Here is a 20,198-nt window from a genome sequence, read left to right as displayed (position 1 = left end):
AAAGATATAGTTGAATATTGCAGAAGTCACGACGGTTTAAGTAAATGAAAACTTTGCACACAAGCAGATACACACACACACACACACACACACACACACACACACACACACACACACACACACACACAATGAATCTGGCCAAGTTATCCGGAATTATGTTAAAACAAATATAAAACTTAATAATAATAAAAAAAAAAAGGTATCCGGAATTGTGTTAAAAAATGTGTGAAAAAAGTTATCAGATGAGAAAGACACCTGGGGGAAGGAGGGCGGATAGTGAGAGAGCCAGGTTGCTGATAAGGATTTTGCTGAGGACGGCAAAAGTGGGCTGAGACATACCACCTCCCCCCCCCCCACCCACCCCCGCCCTCCCGATGTTAGAAGATCAGTATTCCAAGTGAGGACGGACGTGGCCATTGTACAGAGCGAGGAGCTGGAGGGAAGACTAGAGGCAGCACGAGGAAGAAAGCCAAGTAACCACCTATAAACAGTGGGGAGCATCTTTTAAGGGAGGGGGGTGAGGTGGGTTTGGGGGATGTGGGTGGGGAGGGGGTGTGGGTGGATGGGTGGGTGTGGGTAGGTGGGATGGGGAGGGGAGAGGGGTGGGAGGGGGCTGTTTTCAGTGACGTGCCCTCTCGAGCCTCTTGTGTTGTGTATATATATAAACTTGTGGGGGGTGGGGGTGTTATCATTGAATAACTTAGCCTTGTTGTTTGATGGTGATGATAGATTACCTGAAGATTAGACACCCTAACCTAACCTAACCTTATCTGATCTAACCTTACCTAACCTAACCTACCTGAAATAAAAAATAAACGAGGAAGAGACAAGAATTAAATAAGAAAGAGAGGAAACCAAAGAAGAGATGATAATATGATAATGAAATAAAAGAGTACAAGCGCCGGAGAGAATAATAATGAAGAATAGAGGAATTACGAGACAGACTAAAGAAATTGCGACAGATTTACCCACTAAATTCTGTTTTAGCTAAGTATCCCCTTCCTTCCACCACCTCCTTTACCACCACCACCACCCCCTTTACCACCCACCACCCCCTTTACTCCACCACCACCCCTTTCACCACCAACCCTTTACCACCCACCACCCTTTTACCACCCACCACCCCTTTTACCCCTTTACCACCACCACCCCCTTTACCACCACCACCCCTTCACCACCACCCACCACAACTCGTCTTTGTCCGACCTCTTATACCCTTGTTCTGGGATATCATTATTTTCCCTCCCATTCCTCCACAATTATTTCTCTCTCTCTCTCTAACACAATTTCCCAGTGATCTCTCCCCCGACGCACTTGAGGGAGCCATCATGAGGCAAATGCTTGGAGTAAATGAATGATAAGCGAGGAGGAAACGTTTTCTTTGTCTCTCTCTCAAGTGCTTGCCTCTCTCTCTCTACTACTACTACTACTATTACTAAAAAAGACAAAAAACTACTACTACTACTACTACTACTACTGCTACAGCTGATGCGTATTATCCTAGAACATCTAAAATTACCCCACGTCTCCAGAATGTCTTGGCTCTTACAGATTGATTTTAAAGTAATTACTGACGGGGTGAAGGGTATTTAACACTTCATTATATCATTATTATCTAAGGTCAAAGGTTATACATATTAACATATATTATAATTTCATCGTATAAGCATCATTAAAAAAACCAGTTGAGTTTTTATCATTGAAAGCTTTTGTTAGGTTAAATACGTAATTGTTTTCATTGTTTTATTGTTGATGTATAATTTGTGTATTAATGTAGATAAGGTGATTAGGCAAAAAATGAGTTGTTGAAGTGTAATAATAAAAGGTCAAACAGTTATGTGATTTAAATTGGAATGAGTTGCAACTAGGATTTTTCCTCTTCTGTGATTGGTCAAGTTAGGTTAGGTTCAGGTTTAGGTTTATGTATGGTTAGATTTAGGTTAGAGTTAGGTTAGGTTAGGTTAGATTTAGGTTAGGTTAGGTTAGGTTAGGTTAGGTTAGGTTAGGTTCAATGATAGATAGTATAAATCTTTTTTTTTTAAGTTTTTCCCTTTTCCCTCTCCGGCCATTGCTGCAGTCATCCACCCCTATTTTCGATAAGGTTCAATTAAAACCTTCTGCATGTTAGACTCTGGCCGTATTCACTTTCATAAGAGTTAATTTAGTGGAAAACAATCCCTAGGAGTCAAACGCTCCCCTTTATACTTTAAAATTATACTAAAAACAATCCCTTAAAAAACAAACATTCTTTAGGTTTCACTTTAAATCAAAATAGAAAAATCATTTAAACATTTTCAGACGTTCTCATCTGTTTTTATTTAAATTAAGAGAAAATTGCTTTAAAAAATACAGTTCTAGGTTGTTGACTTAAAGTAAAATATCCCTAAAATACAACTCTTCCGTCTAGCTAACTTTAAATAATACCCCCCCCCCAAAAAAAAAACCATTCCACTGACTTAAAAATACAACTAGAGGAAAAAAATCCCTAAAAAATCATTCTGTCAGACATAAAATAAATAAAAATAATCCTTAACAAAATAAATATACATCATTCATTCTTTAATTTAAAACCAGAAAGTGAAGGAATGAGAGTCATATTTTTTTCCCAGCCCCCCCAAAAAAACTCACACCCTGTAGCCCTAGTATTAAAACCCACGGCCCAGTAGACCACAACATCACCCTGTCAGTGTTATGTTTACTAATATTCTAAACGAATTTATTATAGAAAACAACCCTATATAACGAACTATAGGGAGAGGGAAGTCCGTTATATCGAGGCTAAATTAGATGTAAAACCTCCATCTTACGAACTGTATAGAGATGAAAGTACGTTATATCGAGGGTCCGTTAGATGTAAAACGTCCATCTAACGAACTGTATAGAGATGAAAGTCCGTTATATCGAGGCTAAATTAGATGTAAAACCTCCAGCTAACGAACTGTATAGAGATGAAAGTACGTTATATCGAGGGTCCGTTATATGTGAAATCCCCAAACTAACGGATTGTATGGAAAGATAAGTCCGGTAAATAGAGGATCTACTGCATATTTATTCCGCTGGTAAATCCCCCGGACATATTCACCTCATTATTAATTCACTGTAAAATAAAAGAACAGAATTTAAACCTTTCATATTTTCCATCACGACTAAATCACACAGGTAAATTAGTCACTCAGGTAAATGACTAAATCACTCAGGTAAACTAATCACACAGGTAAACGACTAAATCACTCAGGTAAACAACTAAATCACACAGGTAAACTAATCACACAGCTAAACTAATCACACAGGTAAACTAATCACACAGGTAAACTAATCACACAGATAAACTAGTCACGCCGATAATTACCAAAGATTACAAACAAATGCTGTACAAATTATCCGTTAATAAACATATAATTAAAATGTCGTGTCAACTTATTACGGTAATCAAGTAATGAATGTGGAGTGCATTACGAGCTCGTAAGTACCAACGTAGTAATTAGTTCCCGGCGTGAATATTCATGGGTCGTACAGGTGAGTATACTGTGTAGGTGTATAGTATAGTATAGTGAAATTAGGGACATATAGGTTTGGATAGATATATGCAAGTATTTATGTGTTAATGTATATATGTATGTATGTATGTATGCACCGGTATTTATCCACGTATATATTTACATAAGTATGTTTACATCTTTACACAAGTTTGGCTTTATTTACACAGCTAACAAATCTTGACCCCTCTCTCTCTCTCTCTCTCTCTCTCTCTCTCTCTCCTTTTAGCAAAATAAACAAAAACATATTCGCAGGCAGGAGAGAGAGAGAGAGGCATATATAACAAGTAAACAATGTATTCCCAGATGGTAGGAGGGGAGACACGAGTTGCCAGCATAACGAGCGAATTGGGGAGGACATTTAACTCTCCTAATTCATGACCCAAATATTAGAGAAATCACAGTAGTTCAGTATTTCATTCCTGAGTTCCCCACCTGAACCCTAATCCTTCTTTCCTCCTCTCCTTCTCCTCTTCCTCCTCCTCCTCCTCCTCCTTCCTTTAGTATTGTTGATAGGAGTCAGACCTTGGTGATGAGGGTGCTCGCTACCCACTGCCAAGTATTCGTGAGAGCATCAACAGTCAGCAAACAAACCTATGTTGCTACTGTCACCGGCAATGTTGTGATGGTGGTGTGTGTCCGCAAGTGTTCCTGGGCTACACACAAGCTTCCAACACCATCTCTCGCTATTGCCGCAAGTTGCAGGAGAGAGAGACAGAGAACGGTGGTGGTGGTGGTAGGGTAGGTGGGAGGTGAGCCTGCCAGGACGACAAACTTGTGGGTGTTTAGTGGGAGTTGTGGTGGCAGTGGTGGCAGTGGGTTAAGTGGTCTCAGTGGTGCGGGTGTCCACAGCGGGCGGGCGGGCGGTGCGAATAGACTGGGTGTGTTGTGTAGGTGAAGGGGAGGTTGTATACTGTGCGGCAAGGATTGGGTGTCCCTCGACTGCTCTGAGTGCGATGAAAATGCCTGGGTGTTGTGGAGTCTGTGGGTGGTGGAATGGCTGCTGTGGTGGGAAGGCTGCTGTGGTGGAATGGTTGTTGTGGTGGAATGGTTGCTGTGGTGGGAAGGCTGCTGTGGTGGAAAGGCTGCTGTGGTGGAAAGTTTGCTGTGGTGGAATGGTTGCTGTGGTAGAATGGATGCTGTGAGACATGACTTGTGAATTAAACTGGCACTATAGATAAACTGGATGCTGTAGATTGATAGAGTTCTGTGAGGGGTGTGAAGTGACTGGAAAGATGTGGAGAAACAAGAGTGACTTAGAAGGGTGTGGAGTGACTGGAAAGATGTGGAGAAACAAGAGTGACTTAGAAGGGTGTGGAGTGACTGGAAAGATGTGGAGAAACAAGAATGACTTAGAAGGGTGTGGAGTGACTGGAAAGATGTGGAAAAACAAGAGTGACTTAGGAGAGTGTGGAGTAAGGATGTGGAGTAAGAGGAAACAACAACTGGATGTTACAAGTGTGTCCTCAACATAGTGGATAATACCGAACACCAATAAGAATAAACATCATAGAAAACGGAATGTAGCTGACCATAAAAGGGGTAACTTAAGTGGAATCTTTTTTAAATTTTTTGGCAGTAGGTTTATAGTTTATCCCTATAACCTGCCATCAGACTGAAGAGGGCGCTGTAGAAGGGATGAATGTGTGAGACGCCTCTTCCACCATACAATATTTTATCCTGAAATTCTATACAGATCACCTGGAGGTTATCAGTAGCCCCCCCCCCCCCTCTTCCCATAGTTTATATCACCTTATGATTAACCACTCTAACCTAACCTAACCTAACCTAACCTAATCTAACCAAACCTAACCTAATCTAATCTAACCTAACCTAATCTAACCAAACCTAACCTAATCTAATCTAACCAAACCTAACCTAATCTTATCTAACCAAACCTAACCTAACCTAATCTAACCAAACCTAACCTAACCTAATCTAACCAAACCTAACCTAATCTAATCTAACTAAAATGGATTACGTATATAGAGAGTTGTACGGTATATCTTATAATATTTTAATTGCTAATGGACGAGTGTAATTATTAATGTACATAACATCAACATAACATTTAAATCAATATAACATTAATAACATAACATCTATATCAACATAACATCAACATCAACACATGAGAGCCGCCATCTTTTCTCACAAGACACATCCTTCAGGGTCGTTAACTCGAGGTGCCACACAAAAACATAACTACAGTAGTGACTTCCCCTCTTCCTCCTCTTCCTCTCCTTCCTCCTCCTCTTCCTTCTCCTCTTCCTCCTCCTCCTCCTCTTGGATCATAAAACATCATCTGCTTTACACTTGATCAATATATATTTCTTGATCCGTCCACTAATACAAAACGGTCGCTCCTGCTGCTGCTCACAAGGGCGGATCTTACCAACGAGACAAGCTCATGTTTTTTTCATTCTCCATCCATCGCGCGTCTTGTGTTGAGGGAATGTCTTCGGGGAGAGGGAGGAGGGGGAGGGGTAGAGAGGGGGGAGAGGGTAGAGAGAGGAGAGGAGGAGAGAAGGGGGGAGTACTAATGTTTTAACACGACAACGAAGCTTCGTCGTGTTCATTAAGTATGCATTAGTGGACCGCAACTACAGGAGACATTAAACGACTTCAGGGGAGGAGGAGGGAGGAGGGGAGGGAGGAGGGGAGGGGGAGGAGGGGACTACACTAAAAGCCGAGATACTGAGTGAAATTATGTATCTATTAAACTAAAGATAAATTGAGAAACGAAGTTCATGTTTGTTGAATTATTACAGAAACACCCACAGTTTATAGTATTTTTGTTTTTCATTTACGTTTCGCTGAGTGTATTTCATCATGGCGGAGAAGTGTTTTTATACCAGAGGCTTCAGTTAATACTATCATCAAATATCAAAGGTGTTTTTAGTTACTTTGTGTTCGTGGTTCTTCTCAGTTCAGGTGCCTCAGAGGTGCGGTGCCAACTGTCTTCTTCATCGTCCTCAGCTGTGACCTCTTGATTGTGTCGCCGTCAGAGAGGTCTCCGGTGTGTGTGATAGTAACCCAGATATCTCTCCCTCCTCCTCCTCCAGGCTGAGTAGTTCCATCTCGTCCCTCATAAACGCCGCCCTCCTCCTATAAGTTTTACCATTTCCACATCCAACGTCTCCGGCCACTTCACGCCTCCCGATTCCACTTAAGGGCGATAATGGTGAAGGTTCCTGGGCTGGAGACTACCAGTATATACGCCCCATAACCCGCCTAATAGTCCACAACAAACAAAACAATCAGCACCTCCCCCTTCCCCCTCCCCGAGGTGCAAAATACAAAAGCTGGGAATAAATACTTCCAACAATTTTTCCTCCTACAATAATCGGTATCTCTCTCTCTCTCTCTCTCTCTCTCTCTCTCTCTCTCTCTCTCTCTCTCTCTCTCTCCAGGCCTTCTCAGACCCCCGTACTGTGCTCCCATCCACTAGTATGACCAATCTTGTTCCCCCTCCCAATAACTGTCCAGCTCTTCCTCCGCCCTGATGCTCCCTAACCATACATATAGCTCCTTTCTTCCTCCTTCCCCCCCCTCTCTCTCTCTCTCTCTCTCTCAGTTTGGGTGATGTGTAGTCTCCGTTCTTCCTCATATCTCTCTCTCTCTCTCTCTCTCTCTCTCTCTTTACAGCCAGTTTCCCAGCCTCCACAATCTCCTCACGCCGTCTTTCCACCTTCTACCATCACTCCCACACCGTCCAGACAAAACACTTCCCTCCCACAACTTTTCCCGTCACTCAGGGTCGTCGTTCCCGGGATCCTCTGTGACTTTATCTCCGTCCAAAATACTTTCTCGTATTATCTCTCACACAATACTCTTACCTTACTCTATCATTTATCTCTCTCTCTCTCTCTTTCCTTTATTTTCTCTCTTATGTGTCTCTTCCTCAGTTTCCTCTCGCGTATTTTTCCCTTGCTTCAGTTGTTCTCTCCCTCTCCCCCTCTCCTCCTACCTCACCCCAGGGACGCCCTACCTCTCCCTCCTCCCACAGAAAACGCTCCCCTCCTCTACCCACCCATATCCGTCCCTGCGAGACCTTCCCTGTGTAATGTGACGTTTACTGCTCTGGCTGTGAGATACTCGTCCAGTAGAGTGGGATGTCCGGGGTTTATATAGCCGCTGCTGAGGCCATGAGCTGCCAGTTTGTCACTTGAAATGCACCGAATGATAAGACACACGGGCATGGTATTAGTACAGTACGTGACGTCACCACCTACGACACCCGGCTAATACAACATGACAGTAATTCTCGTAGTGTTGTCTTCTCAGGACGTCCTACTATGAAGACATCGTAAGTGAAGAAAGAAAAAAATATAGAATAAATAAGAATAAAGGAGTAATTATGCCTCGCAGTGAGTGGACAGATCCGGTGGAGCGTCCCTCTGCCAAGGACCAAATGAGTCTTTAATGTCAACAAAGACCTAATAAAGGGTATTTTGTGGCCCGGTCCTTGTGGCCACTCTGGTGATGGCCAGGTCATTGTGGGCCACTGTGTTGATGGGCACCCAACTTGCGACTAATGCTTGGATGTTATTACAAGGTATTAGTGGCTTATGCTAGCGCTGGGGGGCTGGGTATTAGGTTAGGTTAGTCCTCCAGGTAGAAATTACAGTACATGTGTCGTAATACCTCCACTTGACACATACAACGGACAGTACACGTGTCATATTACCTCTACTTGACACTGATCTAAACAGAGTAATGATTTTCTAACATGTATATTCGAAACGGAAAGAAAAACAACAATCATTTACAAACAAGAGAACAGAAAGAGTATGTCACTGAGTATATACACATATATTAGCTACGTAAAGTACATAGTAGTATATTATATGGGTATAGAAATATTCATGGTATTATTTAACTGATACTTTATATATAGGGGTCATGGTGAAACATTGCAGAGATTCATATATATATATAAACACCTTAAATCTGGATTCCATTATGATGACCCTGTGTGTGTGTGTGTGTGTGTGTGCGTGTGTGTGTGTGAAATATGACCACCGACTGATTATTAATTCAACTAAGTTAATGTCATTCATTATAAACGAGTAATGACGTTAATGCTTTATATTTGAACATCTGGGTATTAACTTTACTCTTACATCCATTAGTTTAAAATTCAATTATATCAACCTACACACACACACACACACACAGACACAGACACATATTTGTTATTTTTATTGTTATATTTCCTTATTATTTCTCTCTTCCTCTCTTACTGTTTCTCTCTATCGCTTCATCTGACCTAACCTAACCTAACCTAACCTAACCTAACCTACAGCTTCATCTCTCCATCGTGTCATATATGAAGGCCCTCTATAACAATACCCTTCTCGTCTCTATTTCTTTCAGTGAGTGTCAACCTGAACTATACAAACAAAAGGTGTTCCCAGGTAGACGTCATTAAGGTAAGTGGATGTAAATTAGTAGGGTGAAGGAAGGGCAGGGGATTATTTTGTGAGTGTATCAATATTTGGGTCATTAGCAAGGTGGCTTCTGTACCTGAGCGAGCCTATACTGTTGGTCAAGTAAACTGATTCTCTCGTCACCTGTTGTAAGTTTAAGTGATTATGTGTATGTTTATGTATTTATAGCCATATGTACTGTATATATATATATATATATATATACGTACACTTATATATACATATACAACACTTAGACATATTCACGAAATACAGTCAGGAAATGTATGTATAGTTAGGCATAGCATATCAAACACACACACACACACACACACACACACACACACACACCCTCGTATTGGAGGCTGACCGGCCCTGCAGCCACAGAAACATAAATGTGTTTAAAAACTGTCACCAACACAACTTCCACATCTCAAGTCAACAAGTTGTATATTAAGGAATAGCCCAAGAAGACCGGACAAGCTGCTAACTGCACTGGCTAACCATTACTCCTCGAACGCGATCCACCTATCGATTCACATTCAGGCCACCAATTACTGCTGGACTGACAGACGGGAATTGCGGTAAAGAAAGTTGCACGCATAGTTTCACGCTGCTCGGGGATCAAACGCTGGCCACTAGGTTGTGAGGCGAGTGTGTTGACCACTACACCACACGTATACCTAACATATATAAACGCCATCAACACACATGCACAGTTATACATAAGACACACATAAACACATATACACACTCATACACACACACACACACCCACACACACACACATACACCACACACACACACACACACGTCGCTGCACTCACCGTGGTTCTGACCTTCCACTGATATCGGAGTCGACGCCATAATTACGGTATCACTAATGGAATAGATGCGGAAGAACGGATGAGTAGAGAGAGATAGAGATAGGAATGAGTAGAGGAAGGAGAGAGAGAGAGAACAAATAGACCCCCCTCAATATTATACAATCCCCCCACCCACCCCACACCCCTACAACGATCATACATAAAAACATCATATAAAACACACACACACACACACACACACACAATAATCCTACCGTCAGCAACTCATCACAACTTTTTTTTACACATTGGTTTACAGTAATTCACCCACAGCGTCCTGCCTCCCGCGACACAACCCTCACACATACTGTACTGCGCTGTGTCATGAGAGGTACACCACACGTATTGGCATTACGGCCTAAAGTTTGCGGTACAAATATGCAAAGGCCACAATTTTGTCGTCTGTAGCATTTACATACATGCGTACATACATACATACATACGTACATACATACATACATACATACATACATACATACATACATACATACATACGTACATATGTACATACATACATACATAGAGATATCATGAGGTAATGATTTCAAGGACAGAGGTTTTAGTTCCCCGGATAACATGAAGATTAGGCACCCCAACTTATTTTACCTCTAGGTTAGGTTAGGTTAGGGTGTGTAATCATCACGTGAAATAAACTGGTATGCTTAATTTTCAAATGAACCTTCAGTCCTACGCTAATCACACACTACAGTTGGTTACAGATGGCATTACAGTTTTGTAGTCTCCCTGTCCTGTACCAAAGCCTAAGGAAGAGCTAAGGTTTTATACTATTAGTAGAATTACGTTAATATTTCTACCAAGAGTAATTATGTTGTTGTTTTCACTTTATTTCCACGTTACGTTTTCCATACAAAGTGATGGAAATATTACTGTAAATGCAAGGTAAGTCAACAGCTCTGTACATAACCTAACCTAACCTAACCTAACCTAACAGGAAATTGTTTTATGCCGCCGAACACTATACCACTAACGCGCTATTTTCTTCATTATAGAATTGTGGTACTATTATCATTACTGCTATTTGGGTTACTATTTATTTATCATTATTTTACATCAATACTATCATAAATATTATCAGGAACAGGAGTTGTTTTATCATTGCTATCATAATTGTTATCATATGACACGATGATACATTCTTGTTAGGGGAGCCAAGCACCCAGGACAGACAGACAGACGTGTGGGGGTTCACTCAGCAGGGAGGAGGAAGCGGAGCGTATATAATGCGTAAACAAAAAGAGAGAGAGCGTATTTAGTTACGTCCAAATGTGGCAGAGGTCCACAATTTTTGGCTGAGTTGCCAGTTACTTTCATCCCTTATAACAGAGAGTGTGTGTGTGTGTTGGCAAGACAATATTACCGTCTCTAGCAGCTGTCTCCGTTCCCGTCATTACTCTGATCAGGTAAAATACTCGTTCACACCCATACTATTAGTTAGTTAAGGTTGAGATTTTCCAGGTAACATAAGGTAAGGTTTAGTACAGCTTAACAGGGGATGAAAACACAATGGCTCGCTCTGTGTGCTCAGTACAGGGTGTGTAAAGACAATGGCTCGATCTATGTGCTCAGTACAGGGTGTGTAAAGACAATGGCTCGCTCTGTGCTCAGTACTCAATGTGTGCAGTACAGTACTATGTGCTCAGTACATGGTGTGTAAAGACAATGGCTCGCTCTGTGTGCTCAGTACAGGGTGTGTAAACACAATGGCTCGATCTATGTGCTCAGTACAGGGTGTGTAAAAGACAATGGCTCGCTCTGTGTGCTCAGCACAGGGGTGTAAAAGACAATGGCTCGCTCTGTGTGCTCAGTACAGGGTGTGTAAAGACAATGGCTCGCTCTGTGTGCTCAGTACAGGTGTGTAAAGACAATGGCTCGCTCTGTGTGCTCAGTACAGGGTGTGTAAAGACAATGGCTCGCTCTATGTGCTCATTACAGGGGATGAAAACACAATGACTCGATCTATGTGCTCAGTACAGGGTGTGTAAAGACAATGGCTCGCTCTGTGTGCTCAGTACAGGGTGTGTAAAAATTGTTGCAAGAGGTTAATTAAAAAAATATTCTTGTAATTATCTTCGCTAAAAAAATATATAAATATTTGATATAAACCTTTTCATCCGACACTTACGAATGGCTCTACTCATTTTGATCCTTTTCATGTTAAAAAATCTTTAGAAATTGTCTTCATATCTTAAAACTTTTCAGAGTAACTCGTCAATGGAGATCTGAATACGATGTTCAAATTATTTACACGGAGTATATATAATCACAGGGGGATATTTCATCAATTTTACTTTTTTTTTTTTTGGTAACGCTGCAAAGCTGACACAAAGCTGTAAGTCTGTCAGCGAGTATTAAACTTTTAAGCTCAAGACTCCTCAAACACAAACTCTCTCCTAAGAACATGAAGGCATCCTGGAATTAAGAAATGCGAAGACCCGAGAAAGCTGTGAGATTACTGGTATATAATTTTCACCCTTATCCACGCTGCAACCTGTGTCTAGTATGTTGGAGTCATCAAACTTGCTCACATTTTAGTGGGACGGGCATTGGCGCATGATTGTTTTTACTATTGAGTGTGCAGGTGATACGCAATATACAGATTAATACGCAATATACAGGTAATACGCAATATAAAGGTAATACACAATATACAGGTAATACGCAATATCCAAATGAACCACATTTCGGCCAGTCATGAATATTTGGTCACTCATAATGCAGTAGTCGAGTTATTCAAATCCAGAAATTCCCACGTGTTATATCGTCTACCAGTACAGTACAGTATTACCTTAATTGCAGATTGGTTCATCCATTGTATATTATAGAGAATTGTGTGGTGTTGGTGTGAGATACGAAATTTTTTGGTTGTCGAAAAACACAAACCCTACTCAAGCTTATTGCACCTTAAGATTAGCCACCCCAGCTTATTGTACATGAAGATAAGGCATCCCAGCTTATTTCTTCTGAAGATTTAGTAACCCCAGCTTATTTCACATGAAGATTAGGCACCCCAGCTTATTGTACCTGAAGAAAAGGTATCCCAGCTTATTTCTTCTGAAGATTTAGTAACCCCAGCTTATTTCACATGAAGATTAGCCACCCCAGCTTATTGTACCTGAAGATAAGGCATCCCAGCTTATTTCTTCTGAAGATTTAGTAACCCCAGCTTATTTCACATGAAGATCAGGCATCCCAGCTTATTTCCCTTCAGATTAAAACTACCTTAATGCTAACCTAATTTAACCTAAAACAGATCCAAACCTAACCTAACATAACCAAAAATAACGTAACCTAACCTAACCCTCCCTCCCCCACCTCGGTAGCGTTAGAGTATTTTATCAGGTGAAATAAGCTGGGGTAGGGGGGAGCTAATTTTCAGGTCTATAAGGACACCCCCCACAATACAACTACAGTCAACAACATCATACAACAGTGATATAAAATTCATGGTCCTTAAATTAGTAACTTGAAGACTTAATTGAGGAGAATTAATTTTTTCCTTCATATCTTATTACCTGAACTTTTAGCCATAATTAAATGCAAAAATTATACAACGTCTTTAGATGATGATACAATTATAAACTGTAATTTATTAATGGTTATATATCAGGTAATTTAAGTAATCGTTTCACTTGATAATAATGAAGAAAAAGATATAGAAACACCTTTAGTATTTAGTACAGGTGTGACGAAAGCAATTCATTACTGTTGGTGGCTGGGTGTGCCAATACCTCTGGTGGCAGTGTCGGGGAAGACGAGCGTACTAACTCGATTGCAGAACTTGTGTGAGACTTATGGCTGTGGGGAAGGAAGGAAGGAAGGATGGTCTAGTAGGGGTTTATATAGGTTAGGTTAGGTTAGGTTGGGTTAGGTTAGGTTGTGTGAGACTTAGAGCAGGAAAATCAGTGGATAAAGCTTGGAAATATTATATATGTCTACGACCGTAACCCAACCTGTTCATTAAAACTTTATACCAAAATATTAGGTTTAAAAATTCTTAATAACGGGGGTTAGGAAAATATGTTTTAGCTGTAAATTACAGTATTTACATAATAAGTGTTATGAATATTTTTAATTGTTATTTTTCACGACGACTACTACTACAGATGTGATTTATAATGCTAAATAAACACTACAGTAAAAATAACCCTGTATTTAAAAAAAAAATAATAATCTTTATGTATTAAGAGTTAATGAGTGGAGCTACAGAGGTTAGCGGATGAAAGGCACCTAACATACTGTAGCTACATAGAGACTACAGTAATCTAATACAAAAACAAATACAAGCATATACAAAACTCTTTCCAACTCTTGGTGTTGAACTACGACCTACAGAAGGCTATCAAATAAACTTGGTCGTTGAAACACCCCCTCCCCCTCAAAAAAAATAACAACAGAAATTGGTGGTACAAATAACTGGGCAACAACTGGGTCACCTGCACGATATATATATATATATATATATATATATATATATATATATATATATATATATATATATATATATATATATATATATATATAATCATTTACCTATTTTTCTCCCCACTCTGCATAGCCAATTGGAATGACTAAAGACACTGTATATTTACCTAACGATCTCTATGAAAATATGTACTGTGTATGAAATAAAAATAAATATATATATATATACATATTTATATCTATTGTATATATATATATATAAATAAATAAATAAATAAAATGCAGAACATAAATCTTAGCCCTTGCCAAAATATGAGCCAATACATTATTCTAGATATTTGGGTAAAAGTTTTGTTACAAAATATCAAATAACAGCAACAGTTCTCTCGGACTTTTAATATTTATGAGTTTATCTCCCATCATCAACAAATATATATATAGAGAGAGAGGGAGAAAAAAATTATGTTCCTGCTCAGATTAAATTGTATATGCTTACCCACCATTGCATATAACTACAAAATGATTTACTGGAGATACACAAAGTAGAAACACGTAATGCAACAGGTTATTATGGGTTTGTATAGCCTCGCCGATCAGACCGCGATAGAAGTTGGTATCAGTCGCGGCCTCGTTGGATCAGATCATAAAACCAAAACGATAGAGGAATGGAGGATAAGACGGCTCATCTCTGTGCCAAGTTTGAAGGAAATCGATTCTTGGATGTGTGAGATATGGCTGATGAACGGTATGGGACGGACTGGCTGGCTGATGGTGGACTGGCCTTTGGTCCCGTCCCTCTGTGTGTGACCCAGCTACACAAAGACAACTTAAACACCAAGACTAATCTTCCACAGTAAACAAACTCATCCTCTTGACATCTCTCTCACAACGCGGGGGTGATAATAATAATAATAATAATATTACTCTTGCTAATAACAATAATTATCTTGCTCAAGGAGAGACATCACGAGTGATCAGGATGGTGTAATAACAATGTTCGTCTCCAGAAACATCAATGGTTGCCTCGCCTCATGAGCCTAACACCCCCTCCACCCAACACCCTTACGTCACTCGCCAGCAAATTTAATCAATCAACCCACCCAACAAGGGCCCTCGGGTCTCGCAAACACTCGCGATGATACAATATCGGAATCAGAATATTACCTCCTAATATATAACTTGTCAACGGAAATGGAGGAAATGACTTGTCTCAGCAAAGTGGTCGACGCCGCCAAGAACATATGCTGTTAACATAGACAAAGCAATTACGAGATGTTATCGCTGACTGACGATGTGTGACAGTGTAGGTTCTCTGTGTGTGTCTGATTGTACAGCAGTGTGTGTGCATGTATGTTGTATGTGTGCCTGATTGTACAGCAGTGTGTGTGCATGTATGTTGTATGTGTGTCTGATTGTACAGCAGTGTGTGTGCATGTATGTTGTATGTGTGCCTGATTGTACAGCAGTGTGTGTGCATGTATGTTGTATGTGTGCCTGATTGTACAGCAGTGTGTGTGCATGTATGTTGTATGTGTGCCTGATTGTACAGCAGTGTGTGCATGTATGTGTGTGTCGTATGGGTGTGATTGTACAGGGATGTGTGCATGTGTCAGCACATACACTATATGTAGCCTGCCTTTGTGTACGTGTATGTGCCGTATGAGTGTGTGTTTGAAGGTGGGCACATATAATATATCGTCTATGTACTGTACAGTATACAGTATGTGCATGTCTGTTATATATATATATATATATATATATATATATATATATATATATATATATATATATATATATATATATATATATATATATATATATATATATATATATATATATATATATATATATATATATATATATATCAGTAAAAAAAATCATAAAAGCATTTGGATGTTTTTCCAGCGAGAACAAACTGTAGTGTGCATCCAATAGACTGGAGAGCTCATAGACATAATTGAATTGTCCTCACGATGAGATTAAATGTGCCTTGTAAATTGTGCTCCAGGTAAGGTGTTCGGGGCCCGATGAGTAGGATACTGGACTCCCGAGGTCGTTTTGTTCGGTCTCATCTCGACAATGGTCTGGGCTGGTGAGAGGGGATTCGTAGACCTTCGGCACCGATGGCTCATTAGCATACAGATGATTAATAATATACAACATACATATAATTATCTGAGGTTAGGTTAGGTTATGTCTACTCAGATTATTGAAAATAAACTTCAGATTATTTTCTTTATAATTATAGTCCATCATTATTATTGACACCCAACCAGTCATTAACCTTACCTCTATAACGTAACTTTTCCACTCGATCTTATTAGTGTGTTTCATCATTCCACTGCGGGGAGTGTGAAGCTCTCAACTTGCTGCTTCACAGAGTTTTGTGCTTCTCGTTGACGCGTTATAAAACTGTCAAGTAACACCACTAAAAGTTATCAAGTTCATATCCATCGTAAACCCAGACGACTAAGGTGACAGTACACAACACTTAGGTTATCCAAGGAGGCTCCCAGGGTGATACAGAAGCTTGAGTAATGTGGGCCAGTGAGGGGAAGGAGCGGGTGGCATATACCTCCACACTCTCTGACGGCTGCGGGGAAACTAACGCGAACGGTGAGGGCAACTGGGGACCTGAGGCTGAACTGTCTGCAGCCAGCCAACCAACCAGCCAGCGTGTTGCCATCACTACGGCCGCTTTGTTTCCCCCCCTCTTCCATGACGAACCAGAGAGAGAGAGAGAGAAACTCCCTCCCTCCCTTCCTTCCTTCCTCCCTCCCCCATGCTCACCATCGATTGCTGTTTCGTCTGTTGTCTAAATTCCTACGAGCGATGAGTCACAGTGGTTCATAAGAGGAGGCCATCACAACCCGTTACTCACGCTATATGTCCGGGAAGTTGAATGAGTCGCGTGAAGATATTTGTTGCATCACTATAATGTATACACCCGCACATATGTTTACACACCATAGTCACGCGGCTTCTGTTTATGAGTGTCCGGAGGGGTGGTGGTGGTGAGGGCGAATCAACAGGCTTAAAAGTTTATGTATTTGTACGTAACACTTCAAACATTATAATCTCTGCATTAATTACACTCTGGTGAAATGAACGATTGGATGGACTAACAAGCAGCAGGTGGTGGTGAGAGGGGGGGGGGTGGACTTCTGCTACTAATATTTCCTAGCTATAAATCAACGTATTGTGAAAGTAATCGGTAACTGGGTGAATCGTTTGGGCTATCTATCAGAACGAATTATCTCAATGGTTTAACGAAAAGCTGAGTAAATTTATTAGATGCTATTAAGGCGATGGACACGTGGTGTAAATCATTGGTGGTGCTAGGGGTGGTAGTGGTGTTGGTGGTAGTAGTGGTGGTGGTAGTGGTGATGGTAGTGGTGATGGTAGTGGTGGTGTTAGTGGTGGTAGTAGTGGTGGTGTTAGTGGTGGTAGTAGTGGTGGTGGTGGTGGTGGTAGTGGTGGTAGTTGTGGTGGTGGTGGTGGTGGTAGTGGTAGTGGTGGTGGTAGTGTTGTGGTGTGTTAGTGGTGGTAGTGGTGGTGGTGGTGGTGGTGGTGGTAGTAGTGGTGGTGGTGGAAGTCAGAATTTGTAGTGAGGATTTCTGTGTTGTTGGAAGTGAAGATAGAACTATAGATAGATAGATTTTAAATACTCCATTTCTTATAATCTCACCAACGATAGTTATAGTGTGTGTGTGTGTGTGTGTGTGTGTGTGTGTGTGTGTGTGTGTGTGGAGTGTGTGTGTGTGGAGGTGTGTGTGTGTGTGTGTGTGTGTGTGTGTGTGTGTGTGTGTGGAGGTGTGTGTGTGTGTGTGTGTGTGTGTGTGTGTGTGTGTGTGTGTGTGTGTGTGTGTGTGTGACATATCTTCAGGGTAGGTGACTAACGTTGGCAGGAGAGCTGACTGAAGACCCGTCTCCTTCCTTCCCTCCTCCTCCCCTTCCTCCTTCCCCTTCCCCCCCCCCCCTCTCTGGGATATAACCCGACCTGGCCCTGTCCTCCCTGTGGCCACTGTCAAGGTGTCTGTTACGTGTCTGTTTGTCTGTCTGTCTATTTGCCTATAATGCTCTCTCTCTCTCTCTCTCTCTCTCTCTCTCTCTCTCTCTCTCTCTCTCTCTCTCTCTCTCTCTCTCTCTCTCTCTCTCCTCTCTCTCTCTGTCAGTCTGTCTGTCTGTCTAAATCTATCCATCTATCTCTCTATCTATCTAACTATCTATCTCTTTAACTGTCTATCTATCTATTATATCTATCGCTTGACATACTCTCTCACCGTCTATTTCTACGTTGTTTCTGCCTATTTCTGTCTGTCTGTCTGTTTATGGCTATGTGTCCATCTGTCTGTATCTGTCTGTCATCTCTTTGTGTTGTTAAATAGCTTGATCTGTTTTAATGATGATCCGTGTTCGTTTGTCAGGTCCAAATTGCAGTTAGCAGCGGCGGCAGTATTTAAATAATCCTTGGACAGTAAATGATGATGTGACCACAACTAATGACTAAACATTCTCTCCCTTGTGTGTTTATTTTTTTTGTTTATTAATTTAATTTTTTGGGGGGGTGGGGGATTTTAATGTTTTTTTTTTATTGAATTAAATTTTTGTTGTGGATTTTTAATTTTTTATTTTTTTTATTGATTTTTATTGTTTTTTTGATTGACTTTTTTTTTTACGTATTTTTTGTGTGTGTAGAATTTTGATGTTTTTATTGAATTTTTTATGTTTTCTAATCGTTTTTTTTATAATTTCTCGTTTACTTGTTTTATGTTTGCTTTTTGTTTTTTTGTTTTTTCGCTATTTTTTTATATTTCCCGTTATAAAACAAAATAATTTACAAAATGATAGAAAATTGACAAGATTGGCAAAGTTTTCAGGTGATTGGATGGTTTCAGGTGATTGGCAATGGTTTCAGGTGATTGGATGGTTTGAGGTGATTGTATGGTTTCAGGTGATTGGGTGGTTTGAGGTGATTGGATGGTTGAAAGGAAGAGAAAATAGTTACAAGTTAACAATGAAGGCCCCACATTATCCCAGGCTAAGGAGACTTGGTATTCAGTTGGAGTTTACTTTTCATTTCTCTGAGAACGTTTCCAGCAGTCGGGGGGCGGGGGGGGGGCAAGTTTAGTTCTCCGGGAAGCAACTTTTGAAGTTACCAAGTTCTTGCTTCAGTGCTTCGTCTGTGATCGACCCAGAGGCCTTCATCCCACTACCACTGCTACCAATGTGTTGGATTTGAGTTCGAAGTTTGCTTTTGCGGGTCTTCCTCCTCCTCCTTCTCTTCCTCCTCCTCTTCCTCCTCTTACTCCTCCCTCTTCTCATCCTCCTCTCCTCCATCTCCTCTTCCTCCTCCTGGTGATGGTGTGTGGAGTGACGCGTCTTGATGAGGGACCACTTCTCTCTCCCTCCTATCCCTCTTTCCCCTTTTCTCTTCTTCCTCCATCTCCTCCCTCCTTCCTCTACCCCTCCCTCCTCCCCTTCTTCCCTCCTCCCCGTCTTCCCTCTTCCCCTTTCCACTCCCCCTCCCTCTACCCCTCCTCCCTTTCGCCTCCCCCTAATCTAACACAACCTAACCTATCCTCAGAGGGTTAGGTTAGGTTTGGTTACGTCAGTTTAGAATTAGGGTGATTAATCTTCAGGTGATATAAGCTGAGGGGGTGTTTGATCTTCAGATGATCCATAGGACTTATTGATATCCTTGTCATGTCTAATTGGCTCAACAGTTCAGTGCCCTTTATCATCAGGAGTGTTCCATTATATAAGGGAACCAACTGAGAACCCCGTCGTGCCTAATTGGTCTTACCTCTTAAAGGGTGTTTTTACTACCAGGAGTGTTCAGTCTTGTATAGGAGAGCTTTAATAAGTCTTCCACCACAAAAATGCCTTTTCAGTTTAACTCCTGTTAATTATATGTATTC

The 20,198-nt window shown here is 40.9% G+C and overlaps 1 protein-coding gene across 1 annotated transcript in view; it reads right to left on the bottom strand.

The window, feature by feature from the left end:
• LOC121879044 (carboxypeptidase N subunit 2-like) overlaps positions 1-16,903 on the bottom strand; it is a 34,706-nt gene extending 17,803 nt beyond the window's left edge. Inside the window, exon 1 of the mRNA XM_042385531.1 lies at positions 16,567-16,903. Within this exon, the coding sequence (XP_042241465.1) occupies positions 16,567-16,614 (48 nt within the window). The 5' untranslated portion in view covers positions 16,615-16,903. The remainder of the gene's footprint in view (positions 1-16,566) is intronic.
• Positions 16,904-20,198: the final 3,295 nt, after the last annotated feature.

This window comes from Homarus americanus, unplaced genomic scaffold (genome assembly GCF_018991925.1).
Source record: "Homarus americanus isolate GMGI-L3 unplaced genomic scaffold, GMGI_Hamer_2.0 scaffold4060, whole genome shotgun sequence".
Lineage (NCBI taxonomy): Eukaryota > Metazoa > Arthropoda > Malacostraca > Decapoda > Nephropidae > Homarus > Homarus americanus.
The sequence above is the reverse complement of the archived record's forward strand: the minus strand, read 5'-3'. Positions and strand labels throughout refer to the sequence as shown.